Consider the following 27,260-nt stretch of genomic DNA (forward strand, 5'->3'; position numbering starts at 1 on the left):
AATAAATAAACAAGTAAAATGGCACAATTCTATGATATATAATATGATAATTCATGTCAGAGAACGTACCCTGATATGTTACCAAATAAGATCCTTCAAATGGCATGCTTAAGAGACATATCAGAAAAAGTTATTGTTTTACGCAACAAAATAATATGTGAACATAAAAGTTCTGGCAGATGTTGGTAAGACACAGAAGACATATTGTCAAAAGACTTAAATCTACAATATATACAAGACTGAATACTTACTTTCAAATTTGGTAGCATTTTTTATGCATAAAGTTCCCAAATTTATCTAAATTTCAGACAAATCATATGTTCTCTGATGAACAGTAAGGATCCTGCTCTGATGGTAAAAACAGAAACCATGGCAAGCTGTTCTTGGGGTTGAACACTAAGGGGATGTTGACAGCTAGAGATGGGCTGAGATTGAGAGTACAAAACAGGGCTAAAGGTAAAATGTATACTAGATCCATAGGACATCTCTTATAAAGGAACGTGTTGTAGTCATGGGTTCAATCCCCATTACTACAGATACAAACAGGCAACTCACAGACTTGTCCACTGAGATGTTTATATGGAAGGTCCACTATTTGCACCAATGAAACCTACATGCATAGTGGCTACACAGTGTCTCATAGCTGTAGTGAGATCTACATGCAGTGTCCACACACTGCCTCAAAGTTGGAGTGGAACACACCTGCACAGTGGCCATACAGTGCCTCACAGCTGGAGTAAAACTGATCACACAGTGCCTCACAGCTGAAGTGATATCTCTATATACAGCAGTCACACAGGTTGAGTGGGACATCCACATGGTCACAGTGCATTAGAGCTGTAGCAAGACTAATATCCACAATAGCTGCATAGTATCTGACAGCTGGAATGAGGCCTACATCCATATAAGTCACACAGTGCCTCACAGCTGAACTGAGATGTCCATACTGTTTACATAGTGCCTCACAGCTGAATTGAGATGTCCATACTGTTTACATAGTGCCTCACAGCTGGACTGATATATCCACACTGGTTATATAGTGCCTCACAGCTGAACCTATATCAGCGGTGACATAGCTGGACTGAGATGTCCACACTGTTTATATAGTGCCTCACAGCTGAACCTATATCAGTGGTGACATAGCAGGACTGAGATGTCCACGCTGTTTATATAGTGCCTCACAGCTGAACCTGTATCAGTGGTCACACAGCTGGACTAAGATATCCACACTGGTTATATAGTGCCTCACAGCTGAACCTATACAAGTGGCTACACAGCTGGACTGAGATATCCACACTGGTTATATAGTGCCTCACAGCTGGACTGAGATATCCACACTGGTTACATAATGCCCCACAGAGAGAGACCAATATCCAGCCACCACATTAACTCAAAGATCATGTAGAACCTATACCCACAGTGGCCACATAGCTGACATGAGAAGTCCCCAGTGGCTAAACAGTAAGAATAATTAAGTTAAAACACACACCTTGCTTCAACAGGAGGGCAGCTATACATGTGCAGGAAATGAGTCTTTGTCAGCAATATAGGTCTAATGTTAAATGAATGGACATTACAAACGTAATATAAATTGAAACGCTCTGATGTTAACAGCACACAACTAAAACTTGCTCTCAGGTCAGCTGTTGAATTATACTGTTAACTACAAGTGAAAAGAGAAAAACTGTAGAAAAATTTAGATTAATCTGAATGTGGCACTTCAGGGCCAGAAACACTAAACTGTATTGTAGCTGATGTTACTAACAAAGAACAATAAAAATAAATTCAAATTATTCTGCAACATGTATTTTAACATTCCATAAAAAAAGGTACTTTTTCTTTTTTGCATACCATCTGTGACAAGTGTAAGAAACAATGTTCCAACTGAATTTCAAAGTTGCTGTCATGTCATTCTGTTATTACCACTGATGCTAAAACATTTCTCACTTTTAATCCTTGGCTAAATCTCAAACAGAAGATTATAGTCTAATTAAGAATAATTACCTATTCTGACCATGGCAGGCTGTGCCATAGCTCAGGCAGTGAGTTGCCGGCTTCCACTGAGGCAACCCGAGTTCGAATCAAGGCCAGACATGCAGGATTTGTGGTGGACAATGTGGCACTGGGAAGGTATCCTCTGAGTGCTTTGGTTCCCCTGCCAATTCTCATTCCACCAGCTGCTCCACATTCACCAGCATCTATCATCTGGGGCTGGTGCAACAGGCCAATTAGTGACTAATGTACCAAGTGGACTCAGTCTCACCCCACCCCAAGAACTGACCATGGCACCAAGTATATTTAATTCCCCTGACATACTCAACGTACTAACCAATAATGCATAAAGGGCATTTAAGTTAACCAAACTTCAGCCCTGAGTAAAGGGGTTCAAACTTTAATTAATGTTTGCATTACTAAGAGCAGTTACACTGTCAGAAGTGGTGCCAGAAACTACCATCCAAAAATTCCTCTCATGATGAATAACTGTCAGGCCTATCACCAGAGTTACAGTATTCTGGACATAAAAAAAGTTGATGTAAATAAGGCTCTGTGAAAGAAGTTTCTTACTTTTACATTTTCCGGTGTCTTACCTGCCTGGTTACGGCAGCCCATTGAATTGACAATACTCTGACAAAATTTATCTTACTATTTTCAACAATATTATCTTTTGTTCTTATTTTGAAATCAAAAAAGAAGTCAATGATCTTAAACCAGAGGAAAAGATTGAAAGAATTCTGTAGGAAGTCTCCTTATTTGTACTATAAACTTTGTCTGTTTTCTGTCATACTCCTTTCCAGCCCTACATATTATTGAATAACATTCATACAGCATGCACCTGATTATCCATTCTAATGAAAGGAAAAAGACACATGAATAATCCAGGTAGGATTTGAGGTTCTCAGAGCAGTAATTATGAAGAGATCTATCTTCTGGGATATAATGCCATGTAGTCTGTTGAAAGCCAACTGACATTTCAGAGGAATATGTAGCCTCCATCCTGAGGGTTGAAGACTTTCAGTGGACTACACAGTGTTAGATCCCACAAGACAACTCCTCATGGATAATCCAGGTTTCCAGTGTGGCTGGGAGACCAAGGTGATTGTTGAATATGGAAATATGAAAATGAATGCATAATGTCCAATTTTCCACTTATCTAAGAAACATATGACTTATGAAAAAATGTATTGCATATAAAATGTGTGATTTGTTTTCCTCTACAAATTTCATTTGAAGTACTTTTAGCAAGTTCTGCTCAAGATATGCACATATATGCCTGTAGGTCTTCACATAAAGTGGCTGTTAAAAAAACTAATTAAACAGTTAAACCACTTAACAATTCTTTGTAAATGCCTCATTAAAATCCAACCAGCAGTTTTTGACTTGTTTCATGAACAGAAATATGGACGAAGTGAACCTAACAGGAGCTCCACAGGGGTGCAAGTGCTCCTAAAAGGAACGTGGGTAAGTTGCAAAGAACATAATCTGCTCACAGATAATTTGGAGTATACTCTGTGTGCATGTGTTACCACAGCTTTGAAAGAGAAGAGAATCTTACAGTGCTCAAATATAATCCTGAGAACATCCCAGAATGTTCCAGTTTTTTCATGGGAAACACACAATTAAATCAAAATGCCGTTGAAAGTATAAAGAGCAGAAGCACAGAGCATCATAACCCATACAACACAATAAGATGACAACACTGTTGATGTATAAACTGCCAAGAGCAGGTTTTAAAAGCAGATTCTGCGGTTCTCTGCACATTCCGTTCTTAAACCTAATAATTACACCCTCAACTTTAAATCACAATGAAGGTGCTTTTAAATGGCATTTGGCAGAGCTTTTTCAATACAATTTATTATTTCACAGCTTTAAAATTACTGTTAATATTCAAATAGAATGTCTTATGACATTCAGGAATAACCCAAGAACTACTTTCATTATTGCTAGCTTACTCTCAGTAAAACACATTCTACTTCCAAATAGGACATCTTACAAATTCTGCACAAAATCTGCGGCATGCCTTCCTTGGATAAAATACATTCATAATTTTCTGAAACAGTTTTAGACACACAAAAATTGAATCTGAGTTTCAAAATCAAGAATATATAATATCCCCAATATTCTCGTGTTTAAAAATCGTAAATTACCATAATTATGTTTAAAACTTGACTGGAACACAAACCATGGAAACTGTAAGCCACATGTATGAACAACACTCCTGAATCTATTAATTAATAATAAGAACCTGATGTAATTTTACAAATAGCATTATATACACAACAGCTCAGAAGCACGTGATTTCATCTCTGACACTTCATCTATGTGCATTAAAATTGTTTCTGAAATCAAAGAAAAAATTCAATCAATTTCTGTCAATAAACATGGAGGCATTGTCACTATATGTGCATGTCATGATTACATGACAACATAAAGCAATTATATAAACAACAAAGAAACTATACACATTGAAAGAAGTGACAGCAAATCTGGTATTGCATAAATGGCACACACACAAATGCATGCATCAGGTGAAACATCTGAAATAAATAATAAACCCTTATAAAAGCATAAGATGTGATTAAATAATTTCCAGACTGACTTCATGGTAACATTGCTATAGTTAGTACAGGAATGACAACTTGTGAAGTAAGGCCCTGTCTAATGTTATTTGCATATTAGGATTAAAAAAAATACAAGATTTCATTCACACTGCATCTGTATGCATCAAATTCTGTGTCAAAGTATATGCAGAATCACTACAGAAACCTATAGCACACTAAAACTTGATTCTGAAAGCGAAACAATAAGCTAAACTCAAGTATATGATTGGTTTTTGAAATTTTTTGCTGAAGATGCTGAATATTCTTCATTCTGATGAAAAGGTGGAATAGCTCATTTCATACGGACCAAGTGTGGATCAACGTTTCTGTACAGATGTTCTGCAGCATCTCCAACATTTATGGTGGAAATGTTCATCAAACTGGCTTATTGGAGATTTGTTTCTTGGTCATAAAAATGCTGTTACTCTGCTTTGTCTGTGCATGACTTTCTACCGAGAAACTGCGCTACTGCTGTCTGCCACCCTCTCCAGTCCCCAGATCCAGGCCAGCATAGCTCAATCCTGTTTTCAAACTTCAGCTACAGGTAGTATGTATTAATTTATCCATCAAATAACATATATGTATCTTGGTTTGAGAGAAAGTTTTTTTAAGGATTCAATTTTTCAGAGTATAACTTTAAAACATCCCAGTAATCTTTAATGGAGACCCAAAATAAAATTGAATTGTTTTTGAAGCTGCAATGAACAGAAGCACATATCAGAATCTATTATTTGGTGAGTTGACGTACTACTGATGAATCTCCTGTAGTGTCAATGGTAAGTTTCAAAAGCAGATTTGGGGGGGGGGGTTCTGGCAGTGGTAGTAGTCAATGATATCACTGATATCAAACAAAAATATGTATAGCTGCTTCCAACAATGGCAGAACTGCTGCAGAAAGTCACAAAAGAAACTACAGTATTATAAAGGGGACATAACTGTATACCTGCTAGATACAGTAAGCATAAAGGAAAAATAAGAATGAAAATATTTCGATCACATATAATGGAACCTTATCCTGCAGTTACCAGATACTTGCAATATACATACCTACTGATGGCCCGTATGAAAGAAGTATCTGGGCATCTTATAACACAGTACAGCAGCTGACTTCCAAATACTACACTAAGATGGTTAGTGTGGGCGTGTGAAATGACCATCAGCTGTGTTGAGTCGCCGTGAGCCATGAACAGGCGATGGAGAAGGCGATGGAGGAACTGAGAGTTCATCCACTTTCACCCGGTTATTCAAAAAATCACGAATGTGCTGAACAATGAGATCAATCGCAACTGCAACATATTGGTTTGGTAATTTATTTATTAAAAGCATTATCAGAATTCATTATGTAAATGAATGTTTTCACTATAAATGCCTTGTACAATATTATACATTTACAGGCATACAGACACAATCACCACATAAATAAAACATTGGTCTTGAAGAGAAAGTGGTTCTGGTTTCTCTCCCCAACCATAAGCTGAGTCACCCAGCACCCAGAATGCTTGAGGAGTTAATTCAGACCATCTCAGTAGGGCAGCAGAAATATGCTGAAAATATAAAATTACAGAATTCAAGTGATATGCACCATGCAAATTCTCAACACATACAAAAATAATACTAAGAGAAAAACTTAAAACCTGAAATAACCCAATGGACAGCCATAAGTTAATGAGACCACTAAATCATGCATTTTTGGGCACATTCAATTAAATTATAGTAAAATCAACTCCACTGCTATTACTACAAAGGTATTTCATATAACACATTGTTTCCAGTGTCCATGAACCCAATGCAAGCAACCAATTAAGCAAAATTCCCTGCTCTTTTAAAAAGATTCTGCTATACACCACTTCACACTTTGAACACAGTTCAAAGAAGTTCCACAGATGAAACAGACTTTGCTCATGGGCTATCTCACCCAAATCGCATGAGACACCTCATCAAAAACAACTAAAAGGTTAAATCTAACAATGTGGCTACAAGTCTTCTTCAAATTTTCATGTGTTGGGTGTATAACGCAACAAATAACTTCATGCCTTATTGGATATAGCGAATTTATTGCACATTCGCTCTCCACAGTTATACAATCTTAATCTTATACAATTCATTATCTCAATTGCTGTTCAACTGCATCTTGGTGAAGCCATTCAACTGTCTCCAGTGGCTGTGCAGTTCTCTTATAAACCCTCAGCCAGACAACGGAAAGCGCCTCGCTTCCCTGTTGCCATGTCGCCAGGTATTCCCTCTTTTTGTTCCTGAAATGCCTGCTGGTTTCACATCTTATATTGTTCAGATTATCCCCATTTAACTTGCTTGGATCCTGCAACCATTGCAATTTGGCCTGCTTTCTTTGATCTAATAGTTTTCAGCATTCTTCATCGAAACATGGCTTATTCTTCTTCGGTTCATAATAACCTACACTCTCTTTGGCAGGTATTTCTATATTCTCTCTAATAGTTTCCCAAGCTTCATTAACATCCACCTCAGTTCCTAAGTTTTCCAAAGCCGTGAACATATTTGAGATTTCAACACAGTACTGCTCTTTACCCTCTACCTCATTTAATTTCTTGAGATTGAACCTCTCCATATGAACTCTGTGTGTTGTTTGTTTGCTCACTGCCAGTCTTTCCCTAACCTTTGCCACCACCAGGTAGTGGTCAGTGTCACCATTTGCTGCTCTGAACGATCGGACATTAAGTATACTTGAGTGCCATCGCCTATCTATCAAAATATGGTCTATTTGATTGTGTATCTTCCCATCAGGAGATGTCCAAGTAAATTTATGGATGTTACGATGTGGGAACATTGTACTTTTGACAGTAAGAATATCATTCTTCGATATATTATTAAGGTTCATTTTACTCAGAGACTTCTAATAGTTACCAGTCAAAAAGAAATCATTGTTGTTGTTATCAGCTAAAGGTAAAGCTATCCCTGTAACAGGCTGTGAAGGACCATAGGGTTGTGAGATGTCGAGGTTCCCACATTTTCTCTATACAATCAGCTCACAGATGGCGGTAAGGTTGTCAGCCTTACACATCGACCGCCCTTTACCACCCAGGAAGATTCCTGATACTCACTTTTGTTTGAGGCTCAGTCAACCCCAGGGCCATAGTGTGGCTGGAAGGATTAGGTAAACTTGAAAAATCCACTTCATTGGGACGCAAAACCACAACCTTCCGGCTTGTAGCACAGTGCCTCAACCAACTACACTACTGCATGCCCCCCCTTTTTTGTTACCATGCTAATGTAATAAGCATCAGAGGTGTTACCACTTGTGTCAATCTACTATAAGAAGTTCTAAATTACAAGGGTGGCAAATACAAATTAAAATAAACAAAGGTAACAACTTCCAAATAAAATTTAAGAACATGGATAAGCAGAAATCAGGGTAACATGAAATATGTAGAAACTTCATGTTGACAGAAAAGTTACAATCAAATTGAATTTACATGATTATTGTGCTAACATTTCTCAATCAGAAAGAAAATAAGAAAGTATAAATACAGACCACCCATTTTAACTTGTTTAGATCAGATTTAATAACAGCCTGAGAGGTTCTTAAGATGTATGGTTAGAAACCGTTACATTCTACTATATGATCTGACAAAATGTCACATGTAAATAGTACATGACCCTCACATTCTTTATAAAACAGCATATCTATTGTATAATCATCTTCTATACACACATTCGGAACAAACATCAAATGTACAATTTAATACATCTCAATTGACATAATATAATTTTATGAACAGACACAACAATGAAATTAACCTATATTACCACTAAGCACTCCAGTGTCCGTCACATGCAGTTTCGTCAGCAGTACCTCTGCTAGACGCTGTAGAAAAATTTGTTGGTCAGCCACTCTCTCCCGCCAAAAGATTAAAGAGTAAGAGATTCTGAACACAGAAGTTAACACACACACAAATAAGAATGTTCTGTATTAGACATGCAAAATTCCTATTCCCTGGCTAAATTGTGCAAAGGGCCTAATGTAGATTTATATTAATTTGTTATTATGGACTATGCAGGCTAATATTTCCCCACCACAAATTAAGACATATTCAAAACTATAAAAACAAACAAGTATGGAAATATGAATGCTTACAGCATCCACATGCATATTCTTTGACTGAGATTGAATAAAACTTTATAATTAAAAACAAATAACAATTGAAAATCTTGCAATACTTCCCTCCTTAAATTCTGTCATAATTGTTTGAAATAATTTTCAGCATATCTATTATAATAAACATAAATAATAAACACTTATAATGATAAGTGTTTATGTTTCAGAGAAAATTACTGCCTCTCTTACAAAGATGAAAGCCGTAAAATCCTCTAAAATGTCGGATATTTCTTTCAAACCAAGAAAAACAAACCAATCAAAAGATATTTTTAAGAGTTCAACAACAACAACATTCAAATTTCAAAATTCACAATTTCATTCTTGGTTAATCACCAGAGTGTGATAAAAGCTAGAACTCAGATACACACCAGTATAATATTTGTGTTAAAATACATGTGCAGAGAACATAGAGAAATGAACATCTTTTTACAATTGTGCATAATTTACTCTTCATGTTTCTATATTGTGTGATTATGTTCAAAACAATATAAACAAATTAATGGCATAATACTAAGAGGTCAATCGTGTGATATCATCATTCTGAACATTCATGCCCAACAGAGGACAAAACTGATATGAAGGCCAGCTTCTATGGGGAATTAGAACACATATTCCATAAATTCCCTAAATGCTTCATGAAAACTTTGTTAGAGTTCAATGCCAAAGTTGGTAGAGAAGACATTTTTAAAAAACAATTGGGAATGAGTGCCTGCACGAAATTAGTAATGATAATGGAGTTACAGTGGTAAACTTTGCCACATCCAAGAATCTGACTGTAAAAAGTACAATATTCTCACAGGATAGCATTTATATGTTTACTTGAACATCTCCTGATGGAAAGACTCACAATCAAATTGACCATATTCTGATAGACAGAAGATGGAATTCAAGTGCACTTGATGTCTGATTGTTCAGGGCACCAGATTGTGATGCTGACCACTATCGGGTGGTGGCAAAAGCTAGGAACAGACTGGCAGTGACTAAACAAACAACACACAGTGTTCATATGGAGAAGTTCAACCTCAAGAAATTAAACAAGGTAGTGGGTAAATAGCAGTACTGTGTTCAAATCTCAAACAGGTTTACATCTTTGGAAAACTTAAGACAACGATGTGGAGCTTTGGAAACTATTAGAATATCAAAATTTCAGACAAAGGGAGTCTAAGTTATTATGAATTGAAGAAGCATAGCCATGGTTTGATGAAGGATGTTCAAAATCATTAGATCAAAAGAAACAAGCCAAACTACAGTGGTTACAGGATCCAAGTGAAATAAATGGGGATAATGTGAATAATTTAAGATGTGAAGCCAGCAGGCATTTCACATATAAAAAGACAACATTAATGAACTTGCAACAAACAATGAGAATAAGAACATTAGAGAATCTAATAGGGGTTACCAACCTACAAGTGACTTTTTTTTTACTGCTAGTGGGGTGGGACTAAGTCCCTTGTGCTGCAGCCACTTCTGGCATATTGTACCAGCCCCAGATGATAGGTGAGGGTGATTGTGGAGCAATTGGTGGAATGAAGATGGGCAGGGCAAACCTAGGTACTTGCAAAAAACCTGCCCCAGCGCCACTTTGTCCACCACAAGTCCCACTTGACCAGACCCGGGACCGAACCTGGGCCGCCGCGGTGAGAAGCCAGCGACTAATTGCTTGAGCTATGGCACAGCCTCTACAAGTGACTTAGTAAAGGATGAGAATGATTTGCTTGCAGATTCCCACAATTTGAATAAGGGGAAAAACTACTACTCTGAGTTATTGAATATACACAGGATAAGTGATGTTAGGCAGATAGAAATACATACAGCTGAGTCGTCGTTACCTGAGGTTGAAATTGCTATTGCAAAATTGAAAAGGTATAAATCACTGGGTGGTATTCAAATTCTGGCAGAATTGATTCAAACAGGAGGTGAAATATTATGGTCTGAGATCCACGAACTCATTAATTTTATTTGGAATAAGAAAGACTTGCTTGGTCAGTGGAAGGAGTCTATAATTGTACCAATTCACAATAAGGGCAATAAAACTGAGTGTAGTAATTATCCTGGGATAACGCATTACATCAGTGTAATTTCCACAGTAGGTCTTGAATGAGCAAGAAGACTTCTGTTTTAGTATAGTGTTTCCATCCTGAAAGTATTGGTATATATGCGAAGTGCAGTATTATGTATGAAGCTGGTGGTTTAAGACTGACTATCTATGCATATTATTCATGGGAGCTGGTATGAAATGTCTGCCTTGATTCATCATTCAGGAATATGTAGGACTGGACAGCAGTTAGGATAGAGCAAGGAAAAGGTTAATAGTGCTAAAGCCTACAAAACAAATGATAATACTTTCTGCTCAATTCTCAACGAATGTTACTAGCTCATTTTAAAATGTAATTTAAAACAGCAGTCCTATAACAATATACACCAGTATTTCACAGACAGGCAGAACCCTCACACCAGTCAACAGAAAATGGAAAAGAAAAATATTATTTGCATAATTCTCATAATGTAATTCAATTAAAAATTATCTGGTCTCCATTAAATAAAAAATATAGTTATTTTTCTTTCAGCTTGCTAGTGAACAACAGTTTCTTGAATTAAAGCATGTGCAAGCATCAATGCCAAGAATATTTAGTTACCTATTTTACCCATAACATAAATCTTTGCAATTGTTTTTAACCATATTATGCCTGCTAATATGAGTTCTACATGAGACTTTAAACGTTTGAATAGCATGAACAACTGAAGTACAAATCATATCATACATAAAAATTTCTTGCTAAAATCAAGTATAGGAATTTATTTGGAATGATAACTATGATCTTACACATATGGGTAAATTTAGAAATGTAATAAACTGGTCTCTCTTTACTCATTATTGCATGTTCTCCAAGTCCACTGTTTAAGTGATAAATTTCACAGTAGAAGTTAGTTCTTAAAAGGCTCAATTCATATACTGTTCCCAAAAATTAGCTCAGCCCAATGAGTGATGATGATAAAAAATTACCCACAATGACATGGCACATGTCACTATAGTTTAGACATCGTAATAAAGTAGATCTTTCTTTAGATATGTTACAACAGTCTTAGATGGAAGACATACAATGGCTGTTACGAACAATTCCAAAATATAAAATACAGGAGCAGAACGACATATTATCAATCTGCTTTCTTGCCAAATAACTGTTAAAGGAATATGGCAGAATAATTCTAGTCTATGATCCTCAGCAGAACCACCTCAGCAATAACCACAACAGTAAAGCGGCCTCCGTAGTCTAGGAGTAACGTTCCCACCTCATGACTCAAGGTACACGGGTTCAAACCCGGTGGAGGTCATAGAATTTTTAAGGGCGGAAAAATTCAGGGAACAAGTCCTCCGGGAGGGACTTTAAGCTGTGGGTCCCGTGTCGTAGCTTTACAGCATGTAAAAGAACCTCATGCCTCAAGGAGGCCTCTGAGCCAAATTATTACGGACATTTCCCGCCCAACAATAGTCTCTAATGCCTCTGGTAGATGGGGGAAGCATCTAGATACCGCTGAGCCAGTAGAGGCCGAACTCGCTGGCTGAGTCGGGACTGATGGTATGCACCAGTATCGGTAGGATATAGAAACTGGTAGAATATCACAGGGGGACGTACAATAGACCACTGGTCGCGGTGCATGGGGAAACCCACCCCCTCCAATAATAATAATAATAATACTAATAATAACCACAACAGTATATTCAAAAGGGCATTACTGAGTTCATATATAACTTCTCATGCAAACTGTCTCCATGATCTTTTTTACTTAACTTATAACAAAATAGAAGATAATTTTTGCAACACACAATTTCCTCCCCTGACACTATTTATGCCGGCACACCTTTCCCCTCTAATTCCCTTTTTCAGTGGATGGATGGATGGATGGAGCCAATTCCAGGCTACAAACAGCCTCTTGTTTGGAGTTCACATTGTGCTAACAAAATGATGTCAATGAACAGAAGCCATGATAAAGAACTATAAAACACCATCGAGTTTCAAGAAAATACAGTCTTCTTAAATATCAGTTTGTAGGAAGACCATATAAAGAAAGTAAATATTTAAGTTTGATTATTGTTGTTTTATTCTTATAGACCACTTTCACATTATAAGAGAAGACTGTGTACTTACCACAACCTTCTTTTAATATAAGCAAAATGTGTATGTGTATGTGTGTGTGGGCATATATGCAAGTGAATGTATTATAATAAATAAATATAAATGGGATACAACATTTTGTTGTATGGGTGAAATAATATAACAGTTCTCAACTAACAGAAATTTATAACCTATTTCAAAGACTTTATGATTTACTGATTTTAAAACAATATCTAATATCCCTGAATGTATACACAGACCAGTTGTTTTAATTACACATATTGTAGACTCTCAGCTATTCAGAATATTGGAGGAAAGAAACGCCACAACTCATAACATCAAATATTTTGAGACTATAATTATATAATATTCTTTGGAGTTATAAATGATTCTTTCATATTATTGTTCTGTGTCTGTATAAACATCCTCTTGTCAGAAGATATTAAATTTTCTTGTATGAAATAATCAAATAATCCTTTAGTCCAATCAAAAGTAGTTGAAACAGTTAACTTGTCTCCAATAATTAATCTTCTTCTCCTTCTTCTTCTTCTGCTGCTGCACCTCCTCCTCCTCATCCTCTTCTACTTCTTCACTTTCACTTGTTTCAATTGTCTGCCTTGGTTAGTCAGTAGAATATGTCATAACAAAGGATCATACACTGAACTTCAAGCCACTGTTTACTGTTCTCAGTGTTAATATTGTCAATTTTCTGCATGTATATACTTTAAGATGTTGGTTAATTCTGCCATGGAAATTACTTAATTTTCAAAACCTAAGCAAGTCTGAAAGAAAAAATCCCCATCCTGCCTGGAATTGAATCCCCACTGTTCATCCTACAGTTTGTCACTATAATTATGTTTTGAACTATATTTCATTTCACACCTAAATAAAATTAGTTTTTGGCTCCCACAACAGAAAGTTTACTGCATCAATAGCAAACCTTTAAAAGTTATCAGGCATATAAGCTTCAGAGTAAAATCGGAAATATGTAAATGAATACTCCCATAAGATGAGCTGCTTTGAAAGATGAGTTGCTATTAAGCTCTTTTGAGATACTGAATGAACAATTACATATCATGCAGATTCACAGTAAGTGTGCAGTAAGTGTCAAAACTAATTATATTGAAACACACACTTGATTTATTCATCATGAGGTAAAAAGGTAAATTTGTCTGTGTGCTTAACTACCATGAAGGTATATGGGGAGTGGATATATTGATCCACATTTTCTATATCCATAACGTCTAGAGGAGAGGCATATAAAGTGAAAGTGATCAGAAGCACTCTCTCTTCAGCAACAATCCAGACCTTACAAGGAAAAGATACACAGTTTGAATAATTATTCAGAATCTTCCTGGAAAGATTATAATCTTTCCAGGAAGATTCTGTAGGTGGTGATCAAAACTAAATTTTTAGAGCAGGATGGGTTAGCAGTTATGTTGTACATTTGTATTCAGAAGGTACTTGGTCCAAATTTCTGTCAGACACTAGCTATCCTGACTTCAATTTTTCTGTTCTTACTCAGTCCGTCCAAGCAAATACTGGAACAGTACCTCAATTTGATGACAGCTTCCTTCCACATCTTTTACAATTCATCAAACATCCTATCATTTGATGCTACACAGTCCAGATACAGTGTCATAAAATACATCATGAAAGAGAGAGAGATATACAGGCCAAATTTCATTTTAATTAATGTTACATTGTACTACATTGCATTTTTAGTAAGTTTTCTGACTAAATACATGATACCATTATGAAGCATGTATTTTCACGTATCCTGGTATATTCTTTAATGAACCACATACATTAACCAACAGTCTAATTAAACCATCATGTATCTATCACTACTCATGGGCACCATTCTCCATGTAACATGTCATAATGACCCTGCTGATAGCAGATTCAGTGAAAGTTCTCTTCCCAGTAAACACATCTGAAGCATTCAGCATGGTATTACTACATAATGAAGAGGCATATAACTACACACCATTTGAAATCTTTCACAAAACATTATTTTTAGTCTACTAATTATATTTTTGTATCTGTATTTTTAAACAAAAAATGGGTGGGAAATGAGAAAAAAAGTGAGAGGGAAATAAATGCATAAGAAGTACAGGGAGTTAAAATCTTATATTGAAAGTAAGGAAATGCAACAAAACTGTAAAATACAATGTATGAAGATAGTCTGTGAGAATGCACATGAATAATTTATTGACATATTTTGAATGGAACAGAAATTAAATTTTAAATCTCGAACAGTTTTACTAATATACTGCAACATAAATACTGCCCAATTATTTATAAATCAACATTCAGTGCACTCACAAATTATGAACAAGTGAAACTGAAATTTGTCTATAATATTTCAAATATCCACCTCAGAAAATGATGAATCTTTCCATTTCACACATGATTTTTTTTCAGATACAGTTATAAATATATGTTGTGCATGAAAACATTGTAACGGTTCCAGCAGATATGCAGGATGGAATGTAAAAACTGTCTAGAAAATACCTTGAAAGGTAGTTAGAATGTCATAATTTATGTATCAAATGAAACTGTTTATTGGCCAAGTTCTATATATGACACTTTCCATGTTCATTCTATGTGCACTTCACCATACAGTTGAAATATAGTGCTAGCATGTATGAACAACACAGCTGTTGTGCATTCGTGATCAAGTTACTAACATTATTAATGTGTCTCCTTTTACAACCACTAATGAAAATGTTCCAGTAACATTATATTCCCATACATTATAAGAATTAAATCAACATAATAAATACAATATCATTATGTGTAATGATTGCTTCTTAGTTTGTGATAATCTGTACCTATTCTGGGCTACCATAATGAAAAGTTCTGTAACATTTTTAATCGGACAAATATGTAATAAATTTTATGGTATTCTTGAACTAAAAAATATATAAATTCATTGTACGGTTATATCTGCTATTAAACTTTTAAAAAAAGGATGATAACAACAGCTACAGACTGTTTCAGCAAATCACTTAAATATACTGTATAAACCAATTAAACTCCAATAAATATAAGTCTCTACATGGGACCTGCCATGCAATTTCAGTACCACAATAAGATGAACTAGCCTAACACAAAATACTTCTTAGTACATTATTTTCATGATAGGTAAACCTTAATTCCATTGTGCACTGCAATATTTAACCTCACGACTGTCACTAATCACGGTGACTAGAAAGACATGTAGCACATGCCATAGCTGTCAGAGGATTAAACTGCTGAATAAATAACATTTAATACCAAAAAAACTACATCTCCAAGCATAAACTGGAGATGTATGTCCAAATTAATAACTTAATCTTCTTTTCCTTACTATGCAACCAGCTGAGTCCTGGATCAGAGACAAAGACTTAAAGACCAACGATGTCATAATGTGCTGTCTGGTCACAAATACTGCAAGGCAGCTATGACATATGATGTGTTTGCAGCAATACGGAAATGTTAATCAGGGGGAAAACTCATGAAACTAAGAGAGAAACCCACTCCAGTGTCACTTCGTCCATCATGAATCTCACATGAACTCACCATGGAATGAACCTCAGGCTTCACAGGTAAGCCAGCATCTAACCACCCAAGCTACAGTATGGCTTCCAAATTAATTTGAAAATATAAACTGGCCACAGATACAAAAACTATAAACCTATGAGAGAACAATATATTCTGAATGAGAGTTCATGTCATTTTCATCTAACAAATGACTGCTTTCAAGTCAAGCAGTCATTTTTGTTTTTAAAATGGAATGAACCAAATGCTTCCTACATATACAAGTCTTCAATTCATAATATATTTTTAAGACTATTAAACCCACTTCAATTACTTGAACTTCTCATTTCTTCCACTTATGTAAGTCTCTATTAGAAGACAACACTAAAAGTACTATCATGTTTCAGGTAAATTTCTTTGGTTTGAGTATAAACAATTTTTACTGTGATATTCATTGTGCATCTTCTTGAGACAGATTTCACATTATTTTCCAAGCAAAACATTCTAATCATAAGTGTCACTTCTTAAAACTACGCATTCACATACATGATTTATGGTGTTCTAAGTTCAATTATTTAATTATATACAGCTTTATTTGTAAATGAAAATGTCAGCACTATTAAATATGCAATTAAAACTGCAGTATTTTTACAGAAAATAAAATGACATGAATATTCTCAATTTCAGCATGTAGTACAGGGTCATCGAAAAAGAATGCTGGGATTATAAAAAAACTATCACTCAAAAACTGTTAAACATATCAACATGATTCAAGCGTTGAACTGCCAAGAAATGACAGACAATTTTGTCTTACCACGAACGTACTCGTGAATTTCATTTGGTTGCTCTGATTCCCAAATTCAGCAATTATGCTGGTTATCACAGCCATTCATATGAAATGTCGCCTTGTCTGTGAAATAGATCTGGCGCAGAAAAGTTTCATCATCAATTTTGTTCAGCATTACGCTGGCAAAATCATAACATTTGGGATGGTCACCAGATATGATTTCATGCTTCAGATAAATCTTGTAGGCATACAGGTGTAAATGCTCATGAATGACATTTTGTATCATAGTTCTTGGAATCCATAATTCTAAACTCCAACGAGTGATTGACGTTTTAGGGCTTCTTACACAGGACTCTCTAATGTGCTCCACATTCTCTTCCAGTGTTCCTGGTTGACCTAAAGATTTCTGTTTTGCAACACTTCCTGTTTCTTTGAACTATTTCAACCAACAATTTATAGCCTTATCACCTGGTGCTTTTTCTCCTGGATGTAAACTTCACCGCCCACTGTTACAACCAATTTAAATTCTGCATACCATAAAACAAACTCAGCTTTCTGTTACATGGTGCACATCTCACCTGACACTGACTCACACTGGTAGGTAAAATTAGCGGGGCTCAGGAATTCTGATGGCCAGCCTTCCACACAAGTTGTATTGACTGGTCAACTGACAATAGCATCTCAATGTCACTTGCTACCATCAACTGAGCATATCCAAAACTTATGCTCTTTTGCCTCATTTTAAAACTTGAATCATTTTGATATCTTTTGCAGTTTATGAATGATACATTTATATAATCCTGGCACTTTTTTTTTCCAATGACTCTGTATTTTAAAGTAAAAGAAACCCCGTTTGGAGTCCATACACCTTGCATAATTTCCACACTCATTTACTTTTTGGTTAATTCAGACATGCCCAGCTCTACAAGTCCCTTTCAGTTAAAGCAGTGGTGGAGACACTGTTATATCTAATTAATTTAAAGTCACATAACATTCTTCTTCTGCTGAGAACCACAATTCAAAATGTTTTTATTTAACAGTATCATGCCTGTTTACTAAGCACTTCACACCCAGTTGGTAATATATCTAGGTTCTGGTATTCCAAAGTCTAAATTTTCTATTATGGTGGTATCCAATAGGATACAATGCACCATTAAAGCCAACTAAAATAAAAATAATACTGAAAACTATGTCTCTCTGCTTCTGCCACGTACAATATCAAATTACAGACATAGTCAAATGCAAAAAGACAGCCAAAAATTACATGATATTTTTCAGTGGATCTGATGAAACTAATATGGTTGTAACTAGAATATTGGAACTCTTATGAACCAAAGAATTAACAGCATTATAACCACCTTTTGGAAAGATTATGTAAAGACTGGTTCAAAGAAAATTATCAGTATAGCAGTATTTAGCAAACAAACTGTGGCTCAAAAATTAAAGATAAATGGCCAAATAATATCCCTATACTTTGTGGTATGCAGCTGCAATGTAGAATGCTAGTTATTATACAACATACATTGGACTTGTTTACTTAAAAATGGTATGTCTGCTTCTTCAGTCACATAATGTGATACTTAAAATACTGTTGGTATGCAAAATACTCATGAATAATCCACTTTTTGTTTGCAGTTACAGTGCAGTATATATCTATAAGTGCAACATCTAGAGACATCTCCAATTGCAACTTCCTGCAAGTTCATGAAGTTTAAAATACTTTATACAGGCACTTGTTACATGATTGAGAATTCTACCACTTCCTGACAAGTTGGTATTTTCAGATGGAATAAAATTAACTTACCAGACATTAAGAGTGTTAACGTATCATTTGAGCAGAATAATTTTGTTTCTCTAGGAAAAATATTCTCAATCACATAAAGATACAGATGTCATTCCCTTTGTATATCCCTTTCCCATCAGCAGCTTGGCTAGCCCGTTGTACATGGCCCAAGCTATGACCAGACGTCTATCTGCTAAGTGTGTCAGAGCTAGTGCTAGTACGGTGAATTGCTCCTAAGCCGAACTTGTGACTCATGGCTCCATGTAAAATATCCCTGATGTGATGCACTATCAGGTCAATCGCCACTGCAACGCAAAAACCAACACAAAGTAACCCATTAGAATGGGAATCCAATAACCTCAGCCTAAAGATACATCATGTTACCTATGTGTTCTATGCCAAAATTTTTATACCCCAATTTCATTTCAATGCCATGTGGGAAAAGTCAGTAATTTTGCATAATCCTTTAGTGAAGCAATAAAGATTAATCAAATGGGACAAAAATATTACTTATATTTAAAAGGCATTTCATTGTTGAGCAGAAATAAATTAAGCTTAATAATCAAATATGAAAGACAATATTTGATCTAATGACACATAAGCTGAGCCTGTTTAGTCACATGCTGAAAGCTTACATATAAATTATTATGACAATATGTGCAATAATACATAGTCAGAAATACAAGCAAGATCCCTAATTTTAAATGTAATAAGAATTAATACAAAATCCAGAAATAAACTACTTTTTCTTTAAAACAACAGATTTCAAAATGAAAAATTCACCTTAGCCCATTATTCTAGAAGCAACATGCTAGGACGCTACAGTCCTTTTTGGGACCAAAATGGCCAAAGCCAAAGTAAATATACAGGGTGATTCAGAAAGATGGACACAATTTCAATTGGCTATATTTCCTGAATTATATGTTGCATTTGAATTCTGTAAATTATATTTGATTATACACACATGGAAGTTTATAGATGTTCAATGTGCCCCCCTCCAGCTGCACGGATAACATCTAGAAGTTAGCTGAATTCATCTCACACTCAATGACCAATTTCTTGCGTCACTTTGCTTTTACCCTTATACAAAGGGCCAGTTTCATCAAATTGTTAATTCCAACGATAAATTCTCTTCCTCGTTGGGAGGTTGGATGTTAAATTTACGACGAAATGCACGTTACACAGCAGTCGCAGATTCACTTTTACTGAACTCACGAATGCAAAAAAATCTTGTGTTGCACAGTAGCCATCTCGCTTACAACTGGCGCGGTGCTGGAGTGCTCTAGTTGTAGTATTAGAAACTTTACAACATCCTCTTTCAAATGTACTTTACAGAATTCAAATGCAACATGTAGTTCAGGAAATATAGCCAATTGAAATTGTGTCCATCTTTCTGAATCACTCTGTATAAGATTAATAAAAGTTCTCTACAGATCTGTTCTTGTTATCTCAGACACTACCAAATATTCAAGAAATATTTTAGATTATAAAATAATATGGTAAGTTAATATAATTACTAGCTTTCAAATACTTTTATATAAACAAATATTTAGTTGCTTGTTAACACTATCATTTAAAGAAATGAACAGGTTACAACATAAATTATACTGTTGTAGATACAAAACTGTTTTCAGGGTTAACAGATGGAAAATATTTATTTTTCTTAGGCGTACAGACTTGTAGTCCCAGAATTAGAGACCATTAAGGAGTTTCATAAGAAACATGGCATATCCAGTCAAATTTCAACCTTTAAGAAATTTTACTCCATACACAAAATGTAAAGGTTTCAGAATGTTAACTATGGTGAGAAATGAAAATGCAGTTTCTTCCTCTCACAGAATTACTTCAATCCAATTCATAATTTAAAAGTAATTATAGGATGACATATGTAGGTTGATCCTGCAGATTACCACTCACTGTGATAGAAAATGGCTTAAATTTTAAAGGTATTTATTTCTCACTGGTGTCAGGTTGATTACTATAAACGGCCAAAATGGATCCAGAGACAATATGAAGGGCATACCACAGGAAGGCAAAGTGACTGAAGAAGTGTAAGCAAATTACCATTTAACATACAGGGATATGAACTCCAGTTTTACAATGTTTACTGAATTGACCTTCATGACTTATGATTCTTGGTCTTGGTCTTCCTACTCTCCTATTTCCTTCTGGAAGACCTAGATTAAGATGGGAAGAAAGTGTGTGGCAGGACATAAGAATTTTGAGTGTACAGAACTGGAGAAACAGTGTGAAGGATGTGAAGACGCTTCCTGGGGCAGACATTGACTCTGACCACAACTTGCTGGTTGCCAAGTTCCGAACCAGGTTGAAGAAAATTATAGGATTTCGAAAGCGCAGACCCAGATGGGATTTGGAGAAGTTATATGCTCAAAGACAAAGCGTGCAAGAGACCCTAGAAGAGAAACTCGGTGCAATTGAAGGTGAAAGCGGAAATGCTGAAGCGCAGTGGAACAATATAAAAGAATGCATGTTAGATACTATCAGTGATTTGGTAGGTAAAGTTGAGAAGATAGCAAGAAAACCATGGGTTACACAGGAGATGATGAGTAAAATGGAGGAGCGAAGGAAATGGAAGAATGTCAACAATGAAGAAGGCAGGAGGAAATACAGGAGACTGAGGAATGAATTGAAAAGAGCCACGGACAGGGCCAAAAAGGAATATCTTGAGAAGATATGTAATGAGATTATGGAATTTCAAAGAACAGGCCGTTATGATTTGATGTACATGAAGACAAAAGAACTAGGATGGAAAGAGAATCATGGGATTCAAAATGTTGGCATCGAAGACTCCCAGGGGAATAGAATAGTAGATCAGAGGCAAGTGCTGAAAATTTGGGAAAATTATATTTCAGAACTATATGATCGACCTAATCGGCCAGAAACCTTAGAAGTTGAACCGGAAGAAGAAGTAGATACAGACGAGAAAGGACCATATATTTTACAAAGTGAGGTGGAAAAAGCTATCAAGGAAATGAGGAAGGGAAAGGCTACAGGAGATGATGATGTACCTGGAGATGTGCTCAAGTTACTGGGAGAAGGTGGTTTGAAAACACTGACAAAACTAATGAACACCATATATGAAAGTGGAGAGTGGCCCAAGGACTTTACAGAAGTTACAATGATTGCCTTAAAGAAAAAGACAAAAGCTACAAAATGCAGCGACCATCGCACAATAAGTCTTATTGCACATACAGCAAAGATAATAGCAAAGATACTTAAAAGAAGAATTGAAAGGAAAATAGAGGATGTACTTGGAGAAGATCAGTTTGGATTTAGAAGAGGAAAAGGAACCAGGGATGCAATTGGGATGATGAGAATTATAGCGGAACGAACTTTGGAGATAGATGAAGAACTGTGTGTTTGCTTCATAGACTGGCAGAAGGCATTTGACCGGGTAAACTGGACCAAATTAATGCAGATCCTGAAAGAAACAGGTATCGATTGGCATGAAAGAAGATTGATTAGCAAATTGTACATGGATCAGAAAGTTAGAGTACGACTGGACAGGGGGGAGACAGGAAGTGTGCAGATTGGAAGAGGAGTTCGACAAGGATGCTGTTTATCACCAATTCTGTTCAACTTGTACAGCGAATGCCTTACCAAGGAAGCTCTGGATGGGCTCGGTGACTTCAAAGTAGGAGGGCAAATTATTCAAACTGTGAAATATGCAGATGACCTTGTGTTAATGGCTAAGGAAGAAACTGTGCTACAGGGCATGATTGATAGACTAATTGAAATTGGAAGGTGCTATGGCATGGAAATGAATGTGGAGAAAACAAAAGTAATGAAAATTTCGAGACAACCAACCCCAGTCACAATAAAGATAGACCAAAAACAAGTGGAGAATGTGAAATGTTTTAAATATTTGGGTAGCTTGTTAACAGATGATGGAAGGTGTACTTGTGAAATTAAATCCAGGATTGCCATGGCAAAAGCTGCATTTAGCAAGAAGAAGAATCTTTTTACCAGCAAATTGGACTTAAATTTGAGGAAGAAACTAGTGAAATGCTACATTTGGAGCATAGCTCTGTATGGGGCTGAAACATGGACACTTAGGGCAGTAGATCAGAAACATCTGGAAAGTTTCGAAATGTGGTGTTGGAGAAGAATGGAGAAGATCAGTTGGACCGATTATGTGAGAAATGAAGAAGTGTTAATTAGAGTCAGTGAGCAGAGGAATATCCTACATGAAATAAGAAAACGGAAGGCTAATTGGATTGGTCATGTTTTACGCAGAAACTGCCTTCTAAAAGAAGCTATCGAAGGAAAGATAGATGGGCGGATAGAAGTGACAAGAAGACGAGGAAGAAGACGTAAGAAGATGCTGGATGACCTTGGGGACAGAAGAGGATACTGTCATTTGAAGGAGAAAGCTCTAGATCGCATTAAGTGGAGGAATTGTTTTGAAAGAGACTGTGGACCTGTCGTCTTGACAGATTACTGATGATGATGATGATGAAATGGAGAAATGTAGCACCGAATGGAGAAGAATGGCAAGCAATCCTGAGGAAGGCCAGGGCTCACAAAGGGCTGTCATGCCAGTCATGATGACTTTATGATTCTATAAATGTGATGCATATCGCAATTTCATCTTTCAACTTCACACAGCATTGTCCTTCTTGAAAAGCACATAGTAACGCAACCAGTCAAGAACTTTTCCAACTATTTATGGAATCCAAAGATTCTTTATTGTGTTTACAAGAACTGCTACTTCACACTACACTGAGCCAAATATATCCAGTCCACACATCTCACTGTATTTTCTTACATGTATCTTAATATTAACCTTCCACAAGAAACATATAATCATCTGCTAGTTCAATGCACTCCTGTTCCAATTTACCTCCCGTAAGTAAGTAAAGCTATCCATGTAACAGGTCGTGAAGGCCCATAGGGTTGTGAGACGTTGAGGGTCCCACGTTAGCTAGACAGTCAGCTCAAAAATGGCAGTAAGGTTGTCAGCCTTACGCACTGGCCGCGCTTTACTCCCCAGGAAAATTATTTAATTAATTCCTGGTACTCATTTCTGTTAGAGGCTGAGACGACCCCAGGGCCATAGTGCGGCCAGAAGGATTAGGTCAATTGAAAAAAAATTCAATGACCTCATCAGGACTTGAACCCATGACCTTTCAGCTTGTAGTATAGTGCCTCAACCAACTATGCTACCGCGTGCCCAAATTTACCTCCAATTTACCCAATTTCACCAAAACTAAGCGGCCTCCGTAGTCTAGAGGTAACGTTCCCACCTCATGACTCGTAGTACGCGGGTTCAAATACCCAGCAGAGGTCGTCGAATTTTTAAGGGTAGAAAAATTCAGGGAACAAGTCCTCCGGGAGGGACTTTAAGCCGTGGGTCCCGTGTCATAGCTTTACGGCATGTAAAAGAACCTCATATCTCCAAAGGAGGTCACTGAGCCAAATTACGGACGTTTCCCGCCCAACAGCAGTCTCTAATACCTCTGGTAGATGGGGGAGGCATTATAGATACCTCTCAGCTAGTAGAGAACGATCTCGCTGGCTGGGCAGGACTGATGGTAAGCACCAGTACCAGTAGGATATAGAGACCGGTAGAAATCATAGAGGGAAGCACAATGGACCAACACAGGTCTAAGTGCATGGGGAACCCCACCCTCTCCAATAACTAACTAACCAACCACCAAAACTAGAACAATGAACCCACCACACAGAGACATCAGACATTCTTTTCTGTTGTTTATGTCATACAAAACAATGTGCCAAGCCTAAAGTCATGTATAACACTACAAAACGTGCCACCTTCTTATGACCTACATCAGCTGTCTGTGAATGCTTATTCAATGAATCTGCAGTTATCCTCCATGTCTGGGGGTCACACCCAACTGCATCATAAGAATGCATCACGCTGTGACAAGGGACCCACTTAATGTACAAATATGTGAAACATGACACTCCAGTGTTATCTTGTATGGGTACCATAATATACAGTGTGTCCAGGTTCTGTTAGGACTGTGTTCATTAAAACTACAAGACATGAATTATTTTCAAAATTTCACTCTTTTTATTCAAAATAGTCTCCTTCTGAATCAATACATAGGTGGAATCAATTGAAAAGTTTTAGAAAACAGTCACTGTACTCCTTTTGAGGAATCGCATTAAAAACTACGGTAGATTTCCTTTGGATGTCCTGGATGGTGTCATGATGGTCTCCTTTCATCACCAACTTAACTTCTGGGAACAACTGGAAATCTGCTGGAGCCAAATTTGGCAAACAGGGAGGGTGATCAAGGACTGTGATCCCTTTTCTAGCCAAAAAATTGCACACGATCTTTGATTTGTGGGGTGGGGCATTGTCGTGGAGGAGTGACCAGGAACCTTGCTCTCAATATTCAAGTCGAATGTGAAGAATTCTCACCCACAAACGATTGAGGACTCCGAGATAATCAGAATTCACTGTTTTACCTTCTGGCAGAAATTCCTTCTGAATGATTGCTTTGGAATCGAAGAAAACAGTTAGCAGTGTCTTTACGCGACTCTTTTGCATGCGCACTTTCTTTGATTTTGGCTCGCTTCTTTGGGCTCAACCACGCTGCACTCTGCTGCTTTGTGAGAGGTTCATATTGAAAACACCATGTCTTGTCACCAGTAACAACACCATGTCTTGTCACCAGTAACAATCGATTTTGTAAATTTTGTATCACTTTGGGCCAACCGTAACATGTCTTTGCAGTGTTCCACTCTGGTATGTTTTTCATTGCCTGACAGCGCATGCGGTACAAACTGCGCACAGACCTTCTGTTTGCCCAAATCCTCGGTCAAAATTTGATGCACAGTACTTTTTGGTATTCCCAAAAGCTCCTCGATGAGTCTTGCAGAAACACATCTATCTGATGCAAGGTCACTTTTTTCACATTTTCTTCAGTGTGACTTGTTCTCGGCTTTGATGCACATGGAGCGTCTTCAATGTCTTCCCTGCCATCACAAAATACAGCATACCATCAAAGAATGTTCAAGCGACTCAAACAATCTCTACCGTACACACTTTTCATCATTTCATATGCTTCTCTGGCTGTTTTGCCTAACTTCAAACAAAATTTGATGTTGTCTCTCTGTTCAGCCGCCATTTTCCGACGAGCATCAGTACAGTACTGTTACATTCAAGGTCTGAACACATGATGCAGTGAAGCTTGCGCTTTGAAATTATTGACAGCCAAAGCTGAAACATCAAGAATCTTAACGCTACAACTCTCCTATAGATGGCATTGCAGGGAAAATTAAAAAAAATGAGTCCTAATGGATCCGGGACACACTGTCTAGATATTACTTTCAATTACCATCTCATGCCTTACTCTGAGAACTGGCCACTAATTTATATACTTATATAATGCCTATGTACGCAAGGAATACTGGGTACTGCAAGCATGCACCCCCCCACACACACAGTCAATCAGGTCCTTCTTAAAATAAACTGTACTGAAATAACAAACTTGTTCATTTATTATGGCAATAATCTGAATGTATGTTCAGTTTTCTATTATTTACTGCTGTGATGCCAAACAGTGATAATTTTATTAAGTAAATGATCTCAAAGCAACAAACAATGAGTGTATATTCATTGCTCATGCACTATAAACACTGGTTATGATCATCAGAAAGATAGAGACATACACAACTAATACTGTATAAAAGATTGTTACATACCAGAAGACCACAAATTTACAAAATATCACCTCCCCACAACACACTGTTCTCCTAATTCCTTCTTCCATCTGCAACCTCAGTAACAGATTTCCTATTTTCCCAACAGGAGCCACAAATTTAATTTATCAATCACTCTATGATTCTACTAAAGAACAGTAATGAGAAAACTGAAAGTCAAAAGTATACTGTGACATATAGACCCCATTGCTAGGCAACGTCTGCAACACACACGCAGCCAACAATACAGGAGCAGTGTTTTCTGTTATCCATGCATGGACCACTGCTATGCAATAGAAAGTAAACACATTCTCACGTATACAGTGACATCACACAATAACAGAGAGGCTGTTTTCTGCTGTCATCCATGCTGAGTTGTTGTAGGGCAGAAAAGAGGTGTTTTTTATGTGGTCCTCGCCATGCCCAGTGTTGGGAAGCGGGCCATCAGACATGACTATATAAGGGAGTGAGTTTGAAGGACAGACAAAGGCAAGAGAATGGGAATACAACAGAGTACAACAGAATGAGAACTGAGTTGTTGGTAGGAGATAGCCATGGGAAGTTAGTAGTTGAAAATACCATTACCAGGACAGGAATAGTGAAGACTGGGAATCCTAGTGCTTAA

The 27,260-nt window shown here is 36.7% G+C and overlaps 1 protein-coding gene across 4 annotated transcripts in view; it reads right to left on the reverse strand.

Annotated features, from left to right (window-relative positions):
• Positions 1-17: 17 nt before the first annotated feature.
• The window catches only part of LOC111865160 (uridine-cytidine kinase), a 56,107-nt gene continuing 28,864 nt past the window's right edge, over positions 18-27,260 (reverse strand). The window contains exons 7-8 of one of the 4 annotated variants that reach the window (XR_004513101.1): positions 5,646-5,884; positions 18-4,337 (exon numbers count right to left, since the gene is read on the reverse strand). Coding sequence is in view for 3 of the 4 variants with exons in the window: in XM_033751707.1 (XP_033607598.1) it covers positions 5,730-5,884 (155 nt within the window). In the remaining variant the exon portion in view is untranslated. The other 3 variants (XM_033751707.1, XM_023852941.2, XM_023852940.2) reach the window with 3 other exon arrangements.

Source organism: Cryptotermes secundus, unplaced genomic scaffold, assembly GCF_002891405.2.
Source record: "Cryptotermes secundus unplaced genomic scaffold, Csec_1.0 scaffold178, whole genome shotgun sequence".
In the NCBI taxonomy this organism is placed as follows: domain Eukaryota; kingdom Metazoa; phylum Arthropoda; class Insecta; order Blattodea; family Kalotermitidae; genus Cryptotermes; species Cryptotermes secundus.